This window comes from Rhipicephalus sanguineus, chromosome 7 (genome assembly GCF_013339695.2).
Source record: "Rhipicephalus sanguineus isolate Rsan-2018 chromosome 7, BIME_Rsan_1.4, whole genome shotgun sequence".
NCBI lineage: Eukaryota > Metazoa > Arthropoda > Arachnida > Ixodida > Ixodidae > Rhipicephalus > Rhipicephalus sanguineus.
In genome coordinates this window covers 136,702,804-136,717,918 of record NC_051182.1, presented here as the reverse complement: position 1 = coordinate 136,717,918, position 15,115 = coordinate 136,702,804, and the positions used below count along the sequence as shown (strand labels likewise).

The following is a 15,115-nucleotide window of genomic DNA, read 5'->3' as shown; positions in this document are numbered from 1 at the left end:
GTACAGCACATTACTTCGAGACAAAAAAAAGTTGAAAGCGGCATCATGTTCTTGCGCGCCAAGTGTACCATTATGTGCCCGTGTACAGAGCTAAGGCATTTTTTGTGGTATCTCTGGCTACCAATTGTATCTCTGTCGAAAAGTCTGACCTTGCAATGCCTACCGTATTTGTGCCAGACTGCCGACGAAGTGGAGCAGGGCAAACTGCTGAAGCCCGTGCCCGAACCTGAGAACAAGAACGTGGCCACCATCGAGTTCAACGCGAGCTCGTGCGCAGTGCTCGAGAAGGCCGGCAAAGTGGACGTGCTCATACGGCGCAAGGGAAAGCTCGACTGCCCGGCCACTTGCAGGTGCGCACACGAACAGTCGTGCTGCGGTATATATATAGATATCTACTGGGACTCTGGGAAATCATCCCACCGTTCAGAGCACACAAGCTTCGGCGCCATCTTCTAGTGCAAACGCGCTCCGTTCGGCATGTCCGACATGTAAGACGCGATCACGAAGCATTTGGTTGGTGGGCATAGCGTCCGAATGCTGACACTAACTCACTGACATTTGAAAGCAAAGCTTTTTTCTTCAAAGCTCTCCTGGTTTTGCCGACTGTGACTGCTGCAGCTGTCTAGCCGAACATATCGCAAGTCAAAATAGCAACGTACAGCAGATCCAATGCGACAGTACCTAAATTCCGTTTTGCCACTTCCAGTCGGCCGAGTGAATCACGGCTTCTTAAATTCACTTCCATGTTGCACTTGTCTGTGCTTAACTTCTTTGCGGTCTATGCTTCCCTTGCGGTCTATGTTCCCTACACACCTATGCTACCCTTCCGGTCTATGCTTCGCTTGTGGTCTGTGTTTAGCTACCCGTCTATGCTTCTCTTACGGTTACAGCCTAGCTAAGGCAGACTTGTAAGACAAGTTCGGCGAAAAATGATCGTCCACGCCATTGACATCGTAGCTCGGTTACCGCTGGCGTGCGCAGGACAGGGCTCCCCATTAGCCCCCCAACCCTGTTGTTCGAGTCCGAAAGAAAACAAACTTCGGAATCGACGCGAAAATGAACATGAAGCGATGGGTGACGCCTGGCCTTCCGGGGATAAATGCGGGAAGTAAACAGTTGTTAGTAAACATCAGCCAAAAAAAACGCGTGGCCGCATTAAAGAATTACGGAACAAGTCCTACTGAGTAAAGTTATAGGGCAGATTTGGCGCACACCTTATATGATTAGAGAAGGAAGCCCCCCCCCCCTTTCCGACTTCAAGTTACAGGCCAGGAAGCAAGTACAGAGAACATCTTCGCAAGTCGCAAGTTTCTCTTGCTCCGGAGTAAATACGCCGCCTGGTGGCGCCAACTCAATGTCACTCGCGCCATCTAGAGCACTACTGCGCAACCACGCTGACCTGAAGGTGCGGCATGCGCTATTAGGGGAATATCGATGTCGACAGACCCGCGAGTTGTGCTGTGAAAACGTGTGGGGTCTCGCGAGGCGCTCAGGGAACAAGGGGACGCAGTTCACGGCGTAGGATGACTAACAAACACGGTATTTATTAGCAGCCTTTACACAACAGGGAGCCCGCCAGCCGAATCTTAAAAATAACTAGAGTAGCATGACAAATAACCCAATAGAATGCCCAGTATAGCTCACGCAAAGAACTTCACACACACTGTACTGCGAACGCGGCGTTGTCAACGTTCGACTTACCACGGGAGGCCACGGGACCGAGCCGCGGACTCGTCCCCACGGACCTCCCACGAAAGACAACCGTCCACCCGCAATGCCAAGCACCGAAGAGCAAAAGCTTCACTCCTCATGGCCCGGCATAACCCCGCTTCCGCTGAGCGCTGTGCTCGGAAGCCACTAAACTAACTACGACACGCGGGTGCCATGAGGCGAACGTCTGTAAAGGGGGTGCGAGCATCCCCACAAACGACATCGGGAAACAGGGACCAACTCTTTGCACTGACTTTCGCAGGGTCGAGACCATCGACGGCACGGCGTTGGCGGGCGAGGACTACATGGAGCTGCGACAGATGGTGATGTTCCAGCCGGGCGAGACTCAGCGCCGCGTCACGGTGCAGATCGTGGACGACAACCAGTGGGAGCCCGACGAGACGTTCTTCCTGCGCTTGTCGCTGCCCGCCAGTGCCGCCGGCGACGGAGCCGAGGTCGCCCTGGGTCGGAAGTCCGTCATGGAGATCACCATCATCGACGACGACCGTGAGTTCACGTGACGGCTGGCTGACCTCATTGGGCAAGAGGGCAAGAAAAAGAATAGAGCCAGAAGTTGCTGCCCTCATAGGCGCGCGCCCGCAGGGTTCTCCGACTTCTGTATATTGTTCGGATATGAAGCGAGTAGTATTTCCTGCTAAAGCGCCATTGCGATGAGGTGCACTCATGCTCCTCTTGTAAACCCTAATGAAGGATGTGCCTAACAAGAAACGAGCTCTCGATCCATTCACTTCCTTACTTTCTCTTAAACCCGGTCACTCATCTCTGCTGTGGTGTCCTTTCTGCGACGCAGAGCCCGGCATCTTCGAGTTCCGGCGCCGAGGTCTGCTGGTGCGCGAGAGTGTGGGCACAGCCCAGGTTGCCGTGGTGCGCACAAAGGGCGCCGACGGCACGGCGTACGTGCACTGGCGCACGCGCAGCCAGACAGCCAAGGACGGCGAGGACTTCCACGGTGGCGAGGGCAAGTTGGTGTTCGAGCACGGCGAGACGCTCAAGAACATCGACATCCCCATCGTGGACGACTTCGAGGCTGAAAAGGACGAGCACTTCGAGGTCGAGCTGTTCGACGCCTCGCCCGGGTCCGGACTGGGACACCTCACCAAGACCACCGTCACCATTACCAGTGATGAAGGTAAAGTCACTGTACCATGCTGTTTCGCGTTACCCTTATAGACGCACCATACTTCGCTATCGGTGTTTCGTTTATATAGGAGTGGTGCCAGGATTTTTTTTTTACTCGGGGGGCACCCACGACAAGCGAGTTCCTTAGGGGGGGACGCAGGGAGGGGTGCAGCTTATGCGTCGCGTTTAACTATGTTTGCTCTTGGAGGGGGGCAAAGTGGGCGGACGGGAAGATTTAAGTGAGGCGGCTATTTGCTGGAGCATAATTTATGCTAATTCTCTGTGGGAGGGACGGCGATGGCAGTGGGCGGAGCCGGCATTTTTTCTCAGATTGTAACAGACTGTAGCCCAATGGATAGCACAGTTTATACGGCTACCCAGTATGGCAAACCTTCGAGCAATTCTCAATACATCGCTGTCGCTATCAGCGTTTCCACGCTTGGGCAAAACTGCGACATCTTATTCAGGAAAAGAAATTCTATTGGCCAGTTTATGGCATCTTGCAATACGTGAACAAGTGCAACCGGTCTATTCGTAACAGACTATTTACCCGACCCACAGAGTTCAACACCATCGTCAACAGGCTGATGCTGATGACCAACACGAACGTGGACAAACTGAGACTGCACTCTGCCAACTGGGTGGGTCAGATCAAGGACGCCATGAACGTCAACGGCGGCGACATCGAGAACGCCGAGACTGTCGATTACGTCATGCACTTCATCACATTCGGATGGAAGGTGAGGATGAGGAGCAAGGCTGCCATAGGGCATGCGCTGTCCTATTTCATCGCGTTGAAGTGCGCGTTGAAGCGTGTAAAGGGCTGACAGCGCCGCCCCGTGCGCAAGACGTCATGCTATGCGTTTAGCGTTCCGTACGATATGAAAAGATGGCGTCCGTATTTGTGGTAGGATCAACGAGTGCCACTCTTGTTTCTGACCCAGGCACTTCCGGTCGAGCACTTAGTTCGGGTTTTCCGAATATTCACAAAACTTGTTTGAAAAATGGAACTGCTACATAGTAGATAGTTGAAGTCAAGTTAGATATATATGATATCGGAGCATAAGTTTAATTAAGATATGACGCCAAAATTGTCACGATAATAATGAAAATTAATTGATTGATTCCATTGAAAGATAGCTTGTAGCTTGGATCGTTGCGGCACTTGGCGGCGCAGATCTCAACCAGGCGCTTCTTTCAAAGTGGCCTCTGAGACCCGCTTCAGCAGCGCGCGAAACACGAAGTTAACCCAAGGAATACATCAGGGCCAACGAACGCCGAAGTGCGAGTGCCATTAGCAGACGCCTAAGTGAAGAACGAGACTGGTGGAGCCACCGACTTGATCTGGGGGGCCTCCGGCTCCCCTAGACCTCAGTTCCCAGGACTCAAATAACATTACTTCCATGCCATGCACCTCTTCTTCCCGACACAATACAGCGATAAATGTCAATAGTGCAAACGCCTACGAACAATTCGGCACATAGTCACAGACTGCGAAGAAAATCTGGACCTGCCTCCTCTAATCCCTACACGCCCACCCCTAGAGCAGTGGGAGACGGTGCTCTCCAGCTCCTGCCTTCCTGACCAGATCACCCTGGTCTAGAAGGCGGACGCAGCTAAGACAGTTCATGTTATCGATCTCTCTCTTTCTCTCAAGGACTAGGATCACCTCTAGATCTGCTTTTTTTTTGCACCCAGGTTATATTCTCTCTGGTGCCGCCCACGGGTTTCATGGGCGGCTGGCTGACCTTCTTCGTGTCGTTGGGGGCCATCGGTCTTCTGACGGCAATCATCGGTGACCTGGCCGGCATCTTCGGCTGTCTCGTGGGTCTGGAGGACACGGTGACGGCCATCACGTTCGTCGCCCTGGGCACTTCCCTGCCCGACCTGTTCGCCTCCAAGGGCGCCGCCCGGTCGGAGAAGTACGCCGACAACGCCGTCGGAAACGTGACCGGGAGTAACTCCGTCAACGTGTTCCTCGGTCTTGGACTGCCGTGGGTCCTCTCGGCTGCCTACTGGCAGATCAAGGTGAGCGGATCGGATGAAGTCACAGGCATAGATGTTCGCACGATGGGAGCATGGGGGGAAGGGGGCTCCCCCTAATCATCGAAGGAGGGTGCCAAGTCTGCCCTACACAGTTATTCAGTCGGACCTGTCCAGTCATTGTTCAAAGTGCAGGGTTATGACCATGAAGGTTTTTGACGATAACGATGACCGAGGACCCGTGATCGATGTCGTCAGGGCAGGGTTCTCAACAATCTTTAGGATATGGGTCTTACGGCGGATGCGAATTTCCTCTCTGTTAATGCACGGCTGTTCTAGTTTATAAGAGTGCCTTGATCATTTCGGTTATCCGTAGTTAAATCCACATACAAGGGTAGGACAGAGAGCGTCGAGTTTGCCGTCTCTCCTATAGTTGTTCCTTCCTGCATGTGGATGTAACCTCTTATAGTGTAATCTTCAACAATGCGGTTCGTAGAAAACTAGTACATGCTGGACCTTTTAATTAGAGGCTGTTGTCTCTCGCTGATCGAGCGGCCGCCTCAAGTTCAGTTGATCAGATAAACGTACCACAATGCAAGAGGGCACAGAGTCGGTTGCGATATGGGACCCATTGATAGCTGCACTTTGCCAATAGCTTGCCAAAGCGCGCAGTATTCATTTAAGCGCTTTGTCCCGGTCGTCTTGTGTCCTTCTGTGTTTAGCACAAGCTTTACTTATACTCTCGAAACATCAATGTGTACCAACTCGCCCAGTTTACATTTTCTTACAAACCGTAATGTCACCTTGGAGTTTCCGTAGTACAGATGCACATGAAATCTAGTTTTTATTTTCGTAGGCCATTGTAAGTCTTGTTTATATTCTAACTTATGGTCAAGCTGCACTGTTCGACGACCTGGGTGCTAGCACATCTTCCCGCATTCCGACATGGGAAGAGAAAACCTTTATAACAAAGCTGTGGTTATAACGAAATATTTTCAGCCTGCTCTTCAACTTCGCTGTAACGAGGCTTCAGTGCATTTCATGATCCGTTGTAGGTTTTTACGGCTCGCATACTATGACCCATATAGTGTTAATTTCACTCTTTCACTACATATGTGGCAACGCAGGGAGGTGTTTTCAAGGTTCCCTCCGGTTCTCTGGGCTTCAGCGTGGGCATCTACTGCGCCGTCTCGATAACCTGCATCTCGCTGCTCATGCTGCGAAGGAAGCTCGCCTTCTTCGGCAAGGCCGAGCTGGGTGGTCCCCGGCCAGCGGCCATCGCCAGCGCCGTCTTCATGGTCTTCCTCTGGGTCCTCTACATCGTCCTATCGGCTCTGAAAACGTACAAACACATCTGAAGACTTACGGCCACGTATACCATCATCAGCGCTGCTTAACTACGCACGATATTTCAGTGACGGTTCTTAAGGATTGGAGTATTGCCGTTTCGGGGTATTCGTGGAACGTTTCTTAGCTGAAAGTTCCGCTTTGTGCGACGAACTACTTTATTGGAGCGTATGCAGTGTCACGTGACGTGACGTCATCGATTCGTACCTACCGCGATCGCAGAAATTCAGCAAAGCGTGGCGTCTGTTGCTTTCCGTCAGCTCACGCTAGAGGAACCTGGCTATCGCAAGCAGTTGCACACGCCTTGCACGTTTGTGCGAGAAGAGCTAGAAATTCTTTGCAGAGGCATAGGATGGTGACGTAGTCCTTCACATTGAAATCAAGTTTCGCGAAGTAGTTGTCGAAGAAGGCGCTTAGACGCGTTCTGATTGGGTTAGCTGATGGGAGAGTTCGTCCATCGCGGTCGTTCGGTCTGCATCCTCAGCACGGACGCCTTTCGCAGACGGATGGTGTTCTGGCTTCAGAGTTGATATGGAGAGATCGCCTTCTCCGTCCGCTTTAAATGTTGCCTGCGATTCTCGTTGTTGTCATGTGAACGCCTTTCATTTTGACATCAATTATCATGATCATATATACATCTGCGATCACTGATTTTCTGAAGCTCGCTCTACTTCCTATATAAACACGCGGAAAGATTTAGCTAGCACAAAAACTGCGCACATATCATATTTTCTGATAAGCTTTTACGCCAATGGCAGCGACGAGGCGACGTTAGCCCCAACTGACAAGGGGCACTAATGCCAAATTGACGAAGAGCTATTTATTATAACACTCAGTTAGCTGCTCACACTTTTCCAGGGCGAGCAACCAAATAGCTAGATAGAGAATATATGTCAGCGTACATTATACACAGCACAGATATTTCGAACAAAGCAAGCAACGAGTGCAAATCACTTTTGTTGCATGTGGAAATAGCACAAGTGTTAATGTTGTCAGTCCAGCGATGCTAACATGGCAAGAGCCATTAAAAAACGAAGGCCTATAAAAATTATGATGACCGAATGAAAGGAGAAGTTCATTGTTTAAGTTGGTGGTAGCTGGTCTGTATTGAGAGTTGCAATTTGGACTAAAGGAAACATCCCGATCTCAAGTATGTGGAGGTCATACCGTGGCACAGTGCTAAAATATGCTGCTGCTTGAAATCAATCACGTCTTGGCGACGTCTGATCAACCTCCAAAAGAACACCTGATAGACAGTTGTCTAAAGCCAGTTTTCACAACCATATTCCACATCTCAAGGTTGAACGAGAAGAAAAGCTTGCGCAGTAATACCGGGGGCTTGAGGGCTTTCGCTTCGCTTCGTTCGGAACAACGGGTAAAAGATTAGTAAACAGCCAGCGCACACATTAAGAATCAATCAGTGCTTAATTGTATTCACTGAACACGTATTCGACACTCGATGAAGGAAGCACTGCGACTCTGCTAAACGCAACGTTATCGAAAGTGTTGAACTGTTTACGAACGACTTCAAAAATTGTTGTATAGGTGCGCTTAGTGTAATAAGGTACTCTTTACTCTGCAGGCTCAATGAGATTGCGTTGACTTTCGACAGAATGTATCGTGGAGGCTGTGGTCAATGTTTCGTAGGCGAGTTTGGTGGAGGAGGTATTAGGTTCGTGTGCATGTCCGTGGAAGGAAGAGTCACGTTGAGTTTCGATTGTTCATCTGTTGAGTGAATGTATGTATTTTCGCGGGGTAAGTTCGTTGAGATTGTCTCGACTTTCGATTACATCCATTGAAAACGCTTTGAGAAACTTATTCATGACGCACTTGTCGGTGTGATGTGCCGGACCATGGTGAAGAGCTTCCGCTCGCAAGTTCGATTTTCGCCACAATATCTCGCAAATTTCCCACGAAACGTTTCGTAGATGTGTCTGGTGGAAGGACTATCAGAATCCGCCTTTCTCATTTTCCTCTGCTGCCTTCTGCCTTTTTGGTATGGAGGGAGGAGGGGGGTGGTGGCGGAGCTTTCAAGGGTTATCCGGTCCGGAACAACCGGGGGCTCGCCAGAACAATGCCTTCGAGATCGAAGGTAGTGTGGAGACCCTACCACTGCGTTTCGTGACTTTCTGCCAGGGAAAGGGCGCATGCGCTGTGGCATTGTGAGGAAGGCGGATTGTAGTGACAAGCGGGTGTTGGTGTGTGGTGGCATGGCATATATCTACTGAACGTACGTTGAAAAAACTGTCCCCATTTCAGTGCATGACATCACTGAGGCAATGTATGACTTTTCGATATCTCTTGCACGGGAACTTGAAAACTGTTTTGTGGCGTGGTTGGCGAAGCATCCAACGGACTAGTAGTAATAGACTGTATGTGTGAGGCTTGTTGACATTCTACTGACTGTGCTGCGAGAGTACTTTTCAAATGCAAGGTCCCTGTGATTGCGTTTATTTTCTGCCTAAAGACTTTGCAAAGACGATGATTCCTTGATAGCATGTTGTTCATGTGGGGCCAGTGTGTGCACAAGGTCCCTCAAAGTGTGATGAAGGCGCAGATGGCGCGTCTACAATTTGCTACATGATGCATTCCTTAGAACATTTGCGAAATAGGTGTACCGTCTCAACTTAAATCAACGCTAAGCAAGCTACCTTTTGCCATTGCTCATGGCGAAGTGTATCAAAGTGTTCTTTGTAAGGGTGTGCGAATATTCGAAAATGTCGACTAACGAATTCAATAGCGTCCTATTCAATTCGATACTCGTATCGAATAGTGCATACCCGAAATACCAACTATAGTTCGAATATTCTTCGAATAATGAGCAGCGATGAAAAATGCTTGGAGGAACGATACGTTAGAACAGCGAGGAGCAACGTTTCCTATTTTCGTCATCGAATTACCCAGATGCATGCAGCCCATGTACTTACGGGACCATCGACGCTATATATGTTGATCACAGGATGAAGGCGTTTTTTTATTAAGACTCAAGGGTCACCGAAGCGAACAGTGTCATTAATCCACTATCTTCACGATGATGTGAACTCCGGAAAATGGCCTAATATGTTGTCTATCAGTTTCATTTAAAAGCTATTGACAAAGTATCACCTTGAATACTGTAGTCGCAGTTACAAAATATTTCTTAGGCTCTTGTTGCTGCCGTATACCAGGTTGCCTCAGTGCAAATAATTGTGGTATTTTTTGTCCGTTAAAAGTAATCGTAATGGCCCTTTGTTAAATGTTCTGAATATTTCTTTCAAATAAAATGTTGTAGAATTTTTGGGCTGTTTTGAAAATTGTTACCTTTCCAGTCTAGGGCATGCTTTGAAAATGCTTGCCTTACTATTCGAAAAGTATTCAAATAGTCTTTAATTAGTATCCGTATACGATTCGGTGTCATCACTATTCGATTCGTATTAGATTCGGTTCTAAAATTGACTATTCGCACACCCGTAGTTCCTTGCTGTACGCTGAAATCTCAACAATGTAAGCGTAACCCAGTGTCCACAAGACGTGCTTGTTATGTAACTTCTCGTTGTACGTAATAGTAGAGGCCACATTTGAAAGAATGAAGGGGTTGCCGGCAACCTCGTTAGCATTAGTAACTGCTCGTGCCACATTAGGCCATTGAAACAAAGTGTCACAGTTTATTCATTTTGCACAACTTTCTTAATCACTTTCTGTGGCAGTTATTGCCAGTGATCGCAAGCGAGCAAAAGCACGATGCACCCCACTTAAAGAAATTATTCTATTTATATTCTCGCGATATATCTTGAATTCTGGCGACATCAAATTTACCTAACTCGCTTCCCTCGCAACAGAAAGGTGTACACGCACGCTCGTAGACCGAAGGGGGACCATACTGGTATTATATTGAGCACTTATCCCCTTAGCTATTATTATATTGCGCACATTTTTAACTGTAGAAGGTACCATGGAATGAATTCCAGAACCAAAATAAATTAAGAAATATGACAAATCTAGCGACTCCCACTGTAGCTGTCAAGAATACTCTCGTTTTTCAGGTGTATGAGTAGTAGCGAGAAATAATAGACATCTTATGTATACTCCCGCAAAAGGAGTAATCAGGACTCCTGTTTTGAGTGTGTAACGTAGACGGCAAGAACTGACCTTCTCGGTGCCAATTTCACAGTGATCTGCGTCACTGATAAATTAGCTACGCTCAAACGCATCTGCCGATCACTGTCGTCACAATCTCTGACGTCGATCCTTATATTTCAACGCTGTCATTATTTCCAGGAAAGCATTGATATCTTGTTTGTTTTTGTCTTGTTTCCATTTCACAGCTCTTCTTCTACGGTGCAGGGTATTTGTACACTTCAGTGTTAAAGGCGACTTCATCTTGTACATATGTGTTCTACCATTCATGCGTCGCTTTCCGTACGTGTGCTCATAAACGTTTGTTCCTTCACTTGTACCACTGTATCTTTTTTTTTTTTTTTAAGTTGACTGCATACTATTGCGTTCACCAGTGCAGCAGGGTGGCAGCGTAAAACATAAACAACGGGTAAAAGGTAAAGCAATGAGGTTTATGCGAACTACCTGCCAAAAAAAAAGAAAAAAAAAGAAAATTCACGCGGTCCCTACGCGTTCACTTAAGACGACTCGAAGGTGGAAACCGCCTTCTTTTTTTTATCTCAGTCGATTGTATTGATCCTTCCTCCAGACCCCCGAAAACTTTCTACACCTAAAGTGAGTTTTCACTGCCTCCGTGATCTGCCCAGCTTTCACCAAGCGACGATGCCACGCGATGACCTCATCGTCTGACGTAATACTATGACGTCTTCACGACGCCATCACGACTTTACAAATTTGGCGATCTGTGGCGACGTCGCTCGGACAAGGCCACGTGGGTTTTAGACGACACCTTACGAGACCTCTCGATGCTTTATGAAACCGTAACGTCTAGCAGAATCTCGTGCACGGCTCGGGTGCGGGACCGCCTACTTAGCCACTAAGGTTTTGCCCTTAATAAATATTTTTGTAGGCTTCTTCACTGCATTAAACATGACATGACAAGAACTTTATTGGAGTCCTCAGGAACTAATATTTAGAGTAGCCGGAGGCCCCCCCCCCCCCCCCCCCGCCCCAGACCAAGTCGTTGGCTCCGCCCACGATGGGACCGGAAGTCGAAGTTCCAGCCCACTAAATTTTAAAATCGTGGTTCATTCAAACGGCGCCAATCCTGATAAAAATGTTTCACTTGCGCTTTAACAAACACAATGCTGAATTCTTTTGTGCGATGCTCCCTGCTGCACCGCGTACTCCTGGGAAGTCGTTTTATTTTTCTTGTTCCAGTGAGTTATTCTGTTATCGTTACTTATCACAGAGCGAGTCGTACGACTGGCGAGCAAGCTAACAACGTCAACCTAAATACCATCTTCGAGTGCTCGCATTAGAGAGTGCTCCTGTAGCGCTCGTTTCCTTTTCACAGAGGCTGAACATATCTAATAGCGACGGGTCTGTGGAAACGCAGGATGGTGACTCAGAATGAATGAGACGCCCCATTTACTCCGCGTACCTACTGCTAACAAAATGTACACCACGTGCTTAATTCAGCTACCGTATTGAATCGCATACGACCAGTACTGCCAAATGTTGCTAACTGTCGGCTACGGTTCGCTAATGAAGGCTAGTTTAGGCTATAGTGCTGGCCAAATGAAAGCTAATATCAGGTAAACCTAATACACGCTATATGGTGTTGCAAGAGGAGCACGCACTGTCCTCAATCTGAGTTCAATGAATGAGATATCTGCGAAATTATAGTTTAACGCGAAAGCGTTTCTTGGCTAGGTTGGCGATAGCGCGCACCCAGCTAGCGCCCGCAAAAGCCGTGTACGGAAAGCCCGTGACTTCTCCCACTGGAATTAACACCGGCGCCCAAAAACCTCGTTTCCTGACTAGGTAGCATTTTGGGCACTGTCGAATTCCGCCATGTTGTCAAAATCCGCCATTGCTGAACTCTGATTGACCAAGAGGGCTGCTACGGCCGCCATGATTGCCCTAAGATGCCGCCATTACGAAATTGGACAATATAGCGGAATTGTACAGTGTCCAGAATAGCCCCCTAGGCTGGCGAAAGCGAACACTCAGCTGAAGTCCGCGAAAGCCGTGCACGGAAACCACTTGACCTCTCCCACCGGAAGTGACGCCGGCGCTCCACAGCCGCGTTTCTTGGCTATGTTGGTGAAAGCTCTCGCCCAGCTTGTTTCACCGCGGCAGCGACACTTGGCGCGCGTTCCTCCACGCTGCAGCAAGGGCCTGAAACCGCGGCGTAGGAGAGGGGAATCCCCGCAGCAGAAGGGAAGTTTCCGACCCGAAGGGAAGAGGAAAAGGGCGTAGGAATAGCCGGCGCACTTTGTAAGAAACGCTTTCATGTTCTCAACTCATAAGAATATGCTTGTGGATTCTCTACAACTTTTTTCTCAGGTTGTTATAACGTTTGTTAAGAGGAGTGGTGCTTACAACACCCAGCTTCATTTACACAGCCCTCGTGCGTCGGCTCGTCACGCAACACGACTTCCTTTAAGCTATTTAACCACCTTCTCGGTCAGAAAGCTTTCAATGTAGCTGGAGTGTTCAAATATATCGGTGACGCATGAAGTGCTGTCTACGGTAGCTATTCGTTTGGTGAAAATGTGCGTAAGTATGTCCTTGCAAGCCTGAAAGGTGCTGTTGTATGCTTAGCGATCATTCTTAACATTATTTCACTTGCTTCGCCGAGTTCCTTTGCGGAGTAAGCCTTATCTACAAGTACTGCACGAACGGTGAGATCAAACAATGGTGACGTATTTACACTCCCGTCGTGCACGGTGGGAACTGACACCGCCCAATTTATGAGATTTATGCCCAATTTATGCAATGGTTGCGATTGCATTATGGTGAATTTCAATGTGTGCAACGTGTGGCTTCTCCGTCGTTTGTGTGAGCGAGTGATGTGAGTTTCGTTTTTTTTGTCTGTGTGTTCATGAAGAAAATAAATAAAATATGAACGAACGCTGCAGCCGAATGACTGAAGCAATTTCAATGCACCCTAGTCAGTCGCGCAGCCAGAACCCAAATTGTTAATCGCTTTCAGCCTATTCAGTTGGCAGCACGAATGTCTCAGTAACGTCACACACGCACAGTACACACATACGGCATAGTGTGGATTAAATAAAATTGTGTGGAACATCACAACGATGTCCTGTTGTTACGCCATCACCCTCCGAGTCACGACGTCACGACGCACGCAGCACTTGGGAAACGAAGACAAAACTGGCCTGCTTGTGACGGCATGAGGACGTCATCACAGGATTTAGATATTTTCGCACCACTTCGCCTTGACGCCGTCGACAGTCAGTTTTTGTGTTTAATGAGGCATCTATGGCTTTCACCTCAATAAATGACAAAGGCAATAAAACTTCTCGCGCATCAGAGCTGTTAATAACGTTTGCTTCGATCGTTAAACATCACCGGTGTACATGCATGAGAAAAATTATACATTTTTAGGCTGATCCCTGAGATGGAAGGTGGCAATTTATAACTTTATGACCATCACACCCTAAAGAAAAAAATTCGGCAGATTCTACGTCTTGTGGGAATCGGTTTCATTCGAAGCAGTTGGCGAGTAATTGTCTCAACAGTCTCATGCTGCATTTTTTTGGCTTTGAGCCAATCGTTACCAGGCAAATCGACAATGTTTTTGTAAGTGTAGTAGTTGTGTGCCCATCGTGGCTTTACCAGGCACGTCGACTGCACTGGCGTTTAACAGATAACTTACCTGGTGTGGCTCTGTGGTAGAATATCTGACTGCCACGCAGAATGCTTGGGTTCGATTCCTACTGAGATCCTGATTTTTATTCTTCGCATTCATCAGGTCAACGCTGCCGATGTCGGTTTTTCTTTGCGCTCTCCCGTTCAAATGGTCAATGTCTGTTCTCACCGTTCCTTGGAAGATATAAACTGCCAATCACCTGTGGCGCTGGCGCATACCCGCTTACCGCGGCCCCTGGTTACGGGTATGTGCCACACGTGTCAGGAGGAAAGTGTTTGACGACGTACACAACAGGATTTTCAAGTTATTCATGTCATGACCAGAGAGTCACATTCGTCAAATCCTCTTACACTCCCGTGCCGATTTTGGTATACACCAAGCTAAGTAGGCGATCACGAGAGCACCCAGACGTAGGCGGCTAGATACTAGATAGATATATGTGTAGATATAAACGCTCGAGGTGCCTGGGGTTCGCTAAGAAATGCTTCGCAGTTGAATATTAATTCCCTGTGGATGGATGGATGAATAAACTTTATTTTGGTCCCTCGGAACGCGCTCTAGCACGTTGCGGGCCGCTCCCAGGGTGGGGGATTATTGCTTTCAATATGATTGTGAGCCAGTGGCATGGGCCATCATCATCGTCATCCTCATCACTTGGCGGCGCCTCTGTAGCTCTGAGGATCGTGAGTAGAAGAAGAAGAAGAAGAGGAAGTCTGCCCTCCACGTCCCAGTTGGTGACTCTGCTCTTTCCTTCAACGCAGACTGCGACGACCCCCGGAACAAGGACACCTTCAGCTGTGGGTTTGCCTCGACTTTCGCCTCCTCGCCGAGATGAGTACGACACAGACTTTACCTCGTTTCTTTAGAGAAATTTACAAACTGAGTGCAGCACATGACGTGAGTTGGGCGAACCATCTCGGAAGGCAGTCTTCGCTGGACACTTTGAAGGTCTAAGTTAAGGCGAGAAGTCACCTAGGTCCAGAAGGCGTTACGCACTCACGGCACTTGATTACGATCTGAATATGGTGGTCGTGGCGCATTTTCGGCGAGTGAAATCACTTCCGGCGCTTGGAGCACTAAAAAGCATGGCCTTAGAGATTGCAGCTCGTAGGAAACCGCCACTGGATATATATTGCTAATGAGCTTATTTCTAGACGATGC

General features: G+C 48.5%; 1 protein-coding gene across 1 annotated transcript in view; it reads left to right on the top strand.

Moving 5' to 3' along the window:
- LOC119400050 (sodium/calcium exchanger 3-like) overlaps positions 1 to 10,615 on the top strand; it is a 66,016-nt gene extending 55,401 nt beyond the window's left edge. The window contains 6 exon segments of the mRNA XM_037666969.2: positions 178 to 350; positions 1,973 to 2,217; positions 2,522 to 2,860; positions 3,412 to 3,590; positions 4,549 to 4,878; positions 5,961 to 10,615. Of these exon segments, the coding sequence (XP_037522897.1) occupies positions 178 to 350; positions 1,973 to 2,217; positions 2,522 to 2,860; positions 3,412 to 3,590; positions 4,549 to 4,878; positions 5,961 to 6,191 (1,497 nt within the window). The 3' untranslated portion in view covers positions 6,192 to 10,615.
- Positions 10,616 to 15,115: the final 4,500 nt, after the last annotated feature.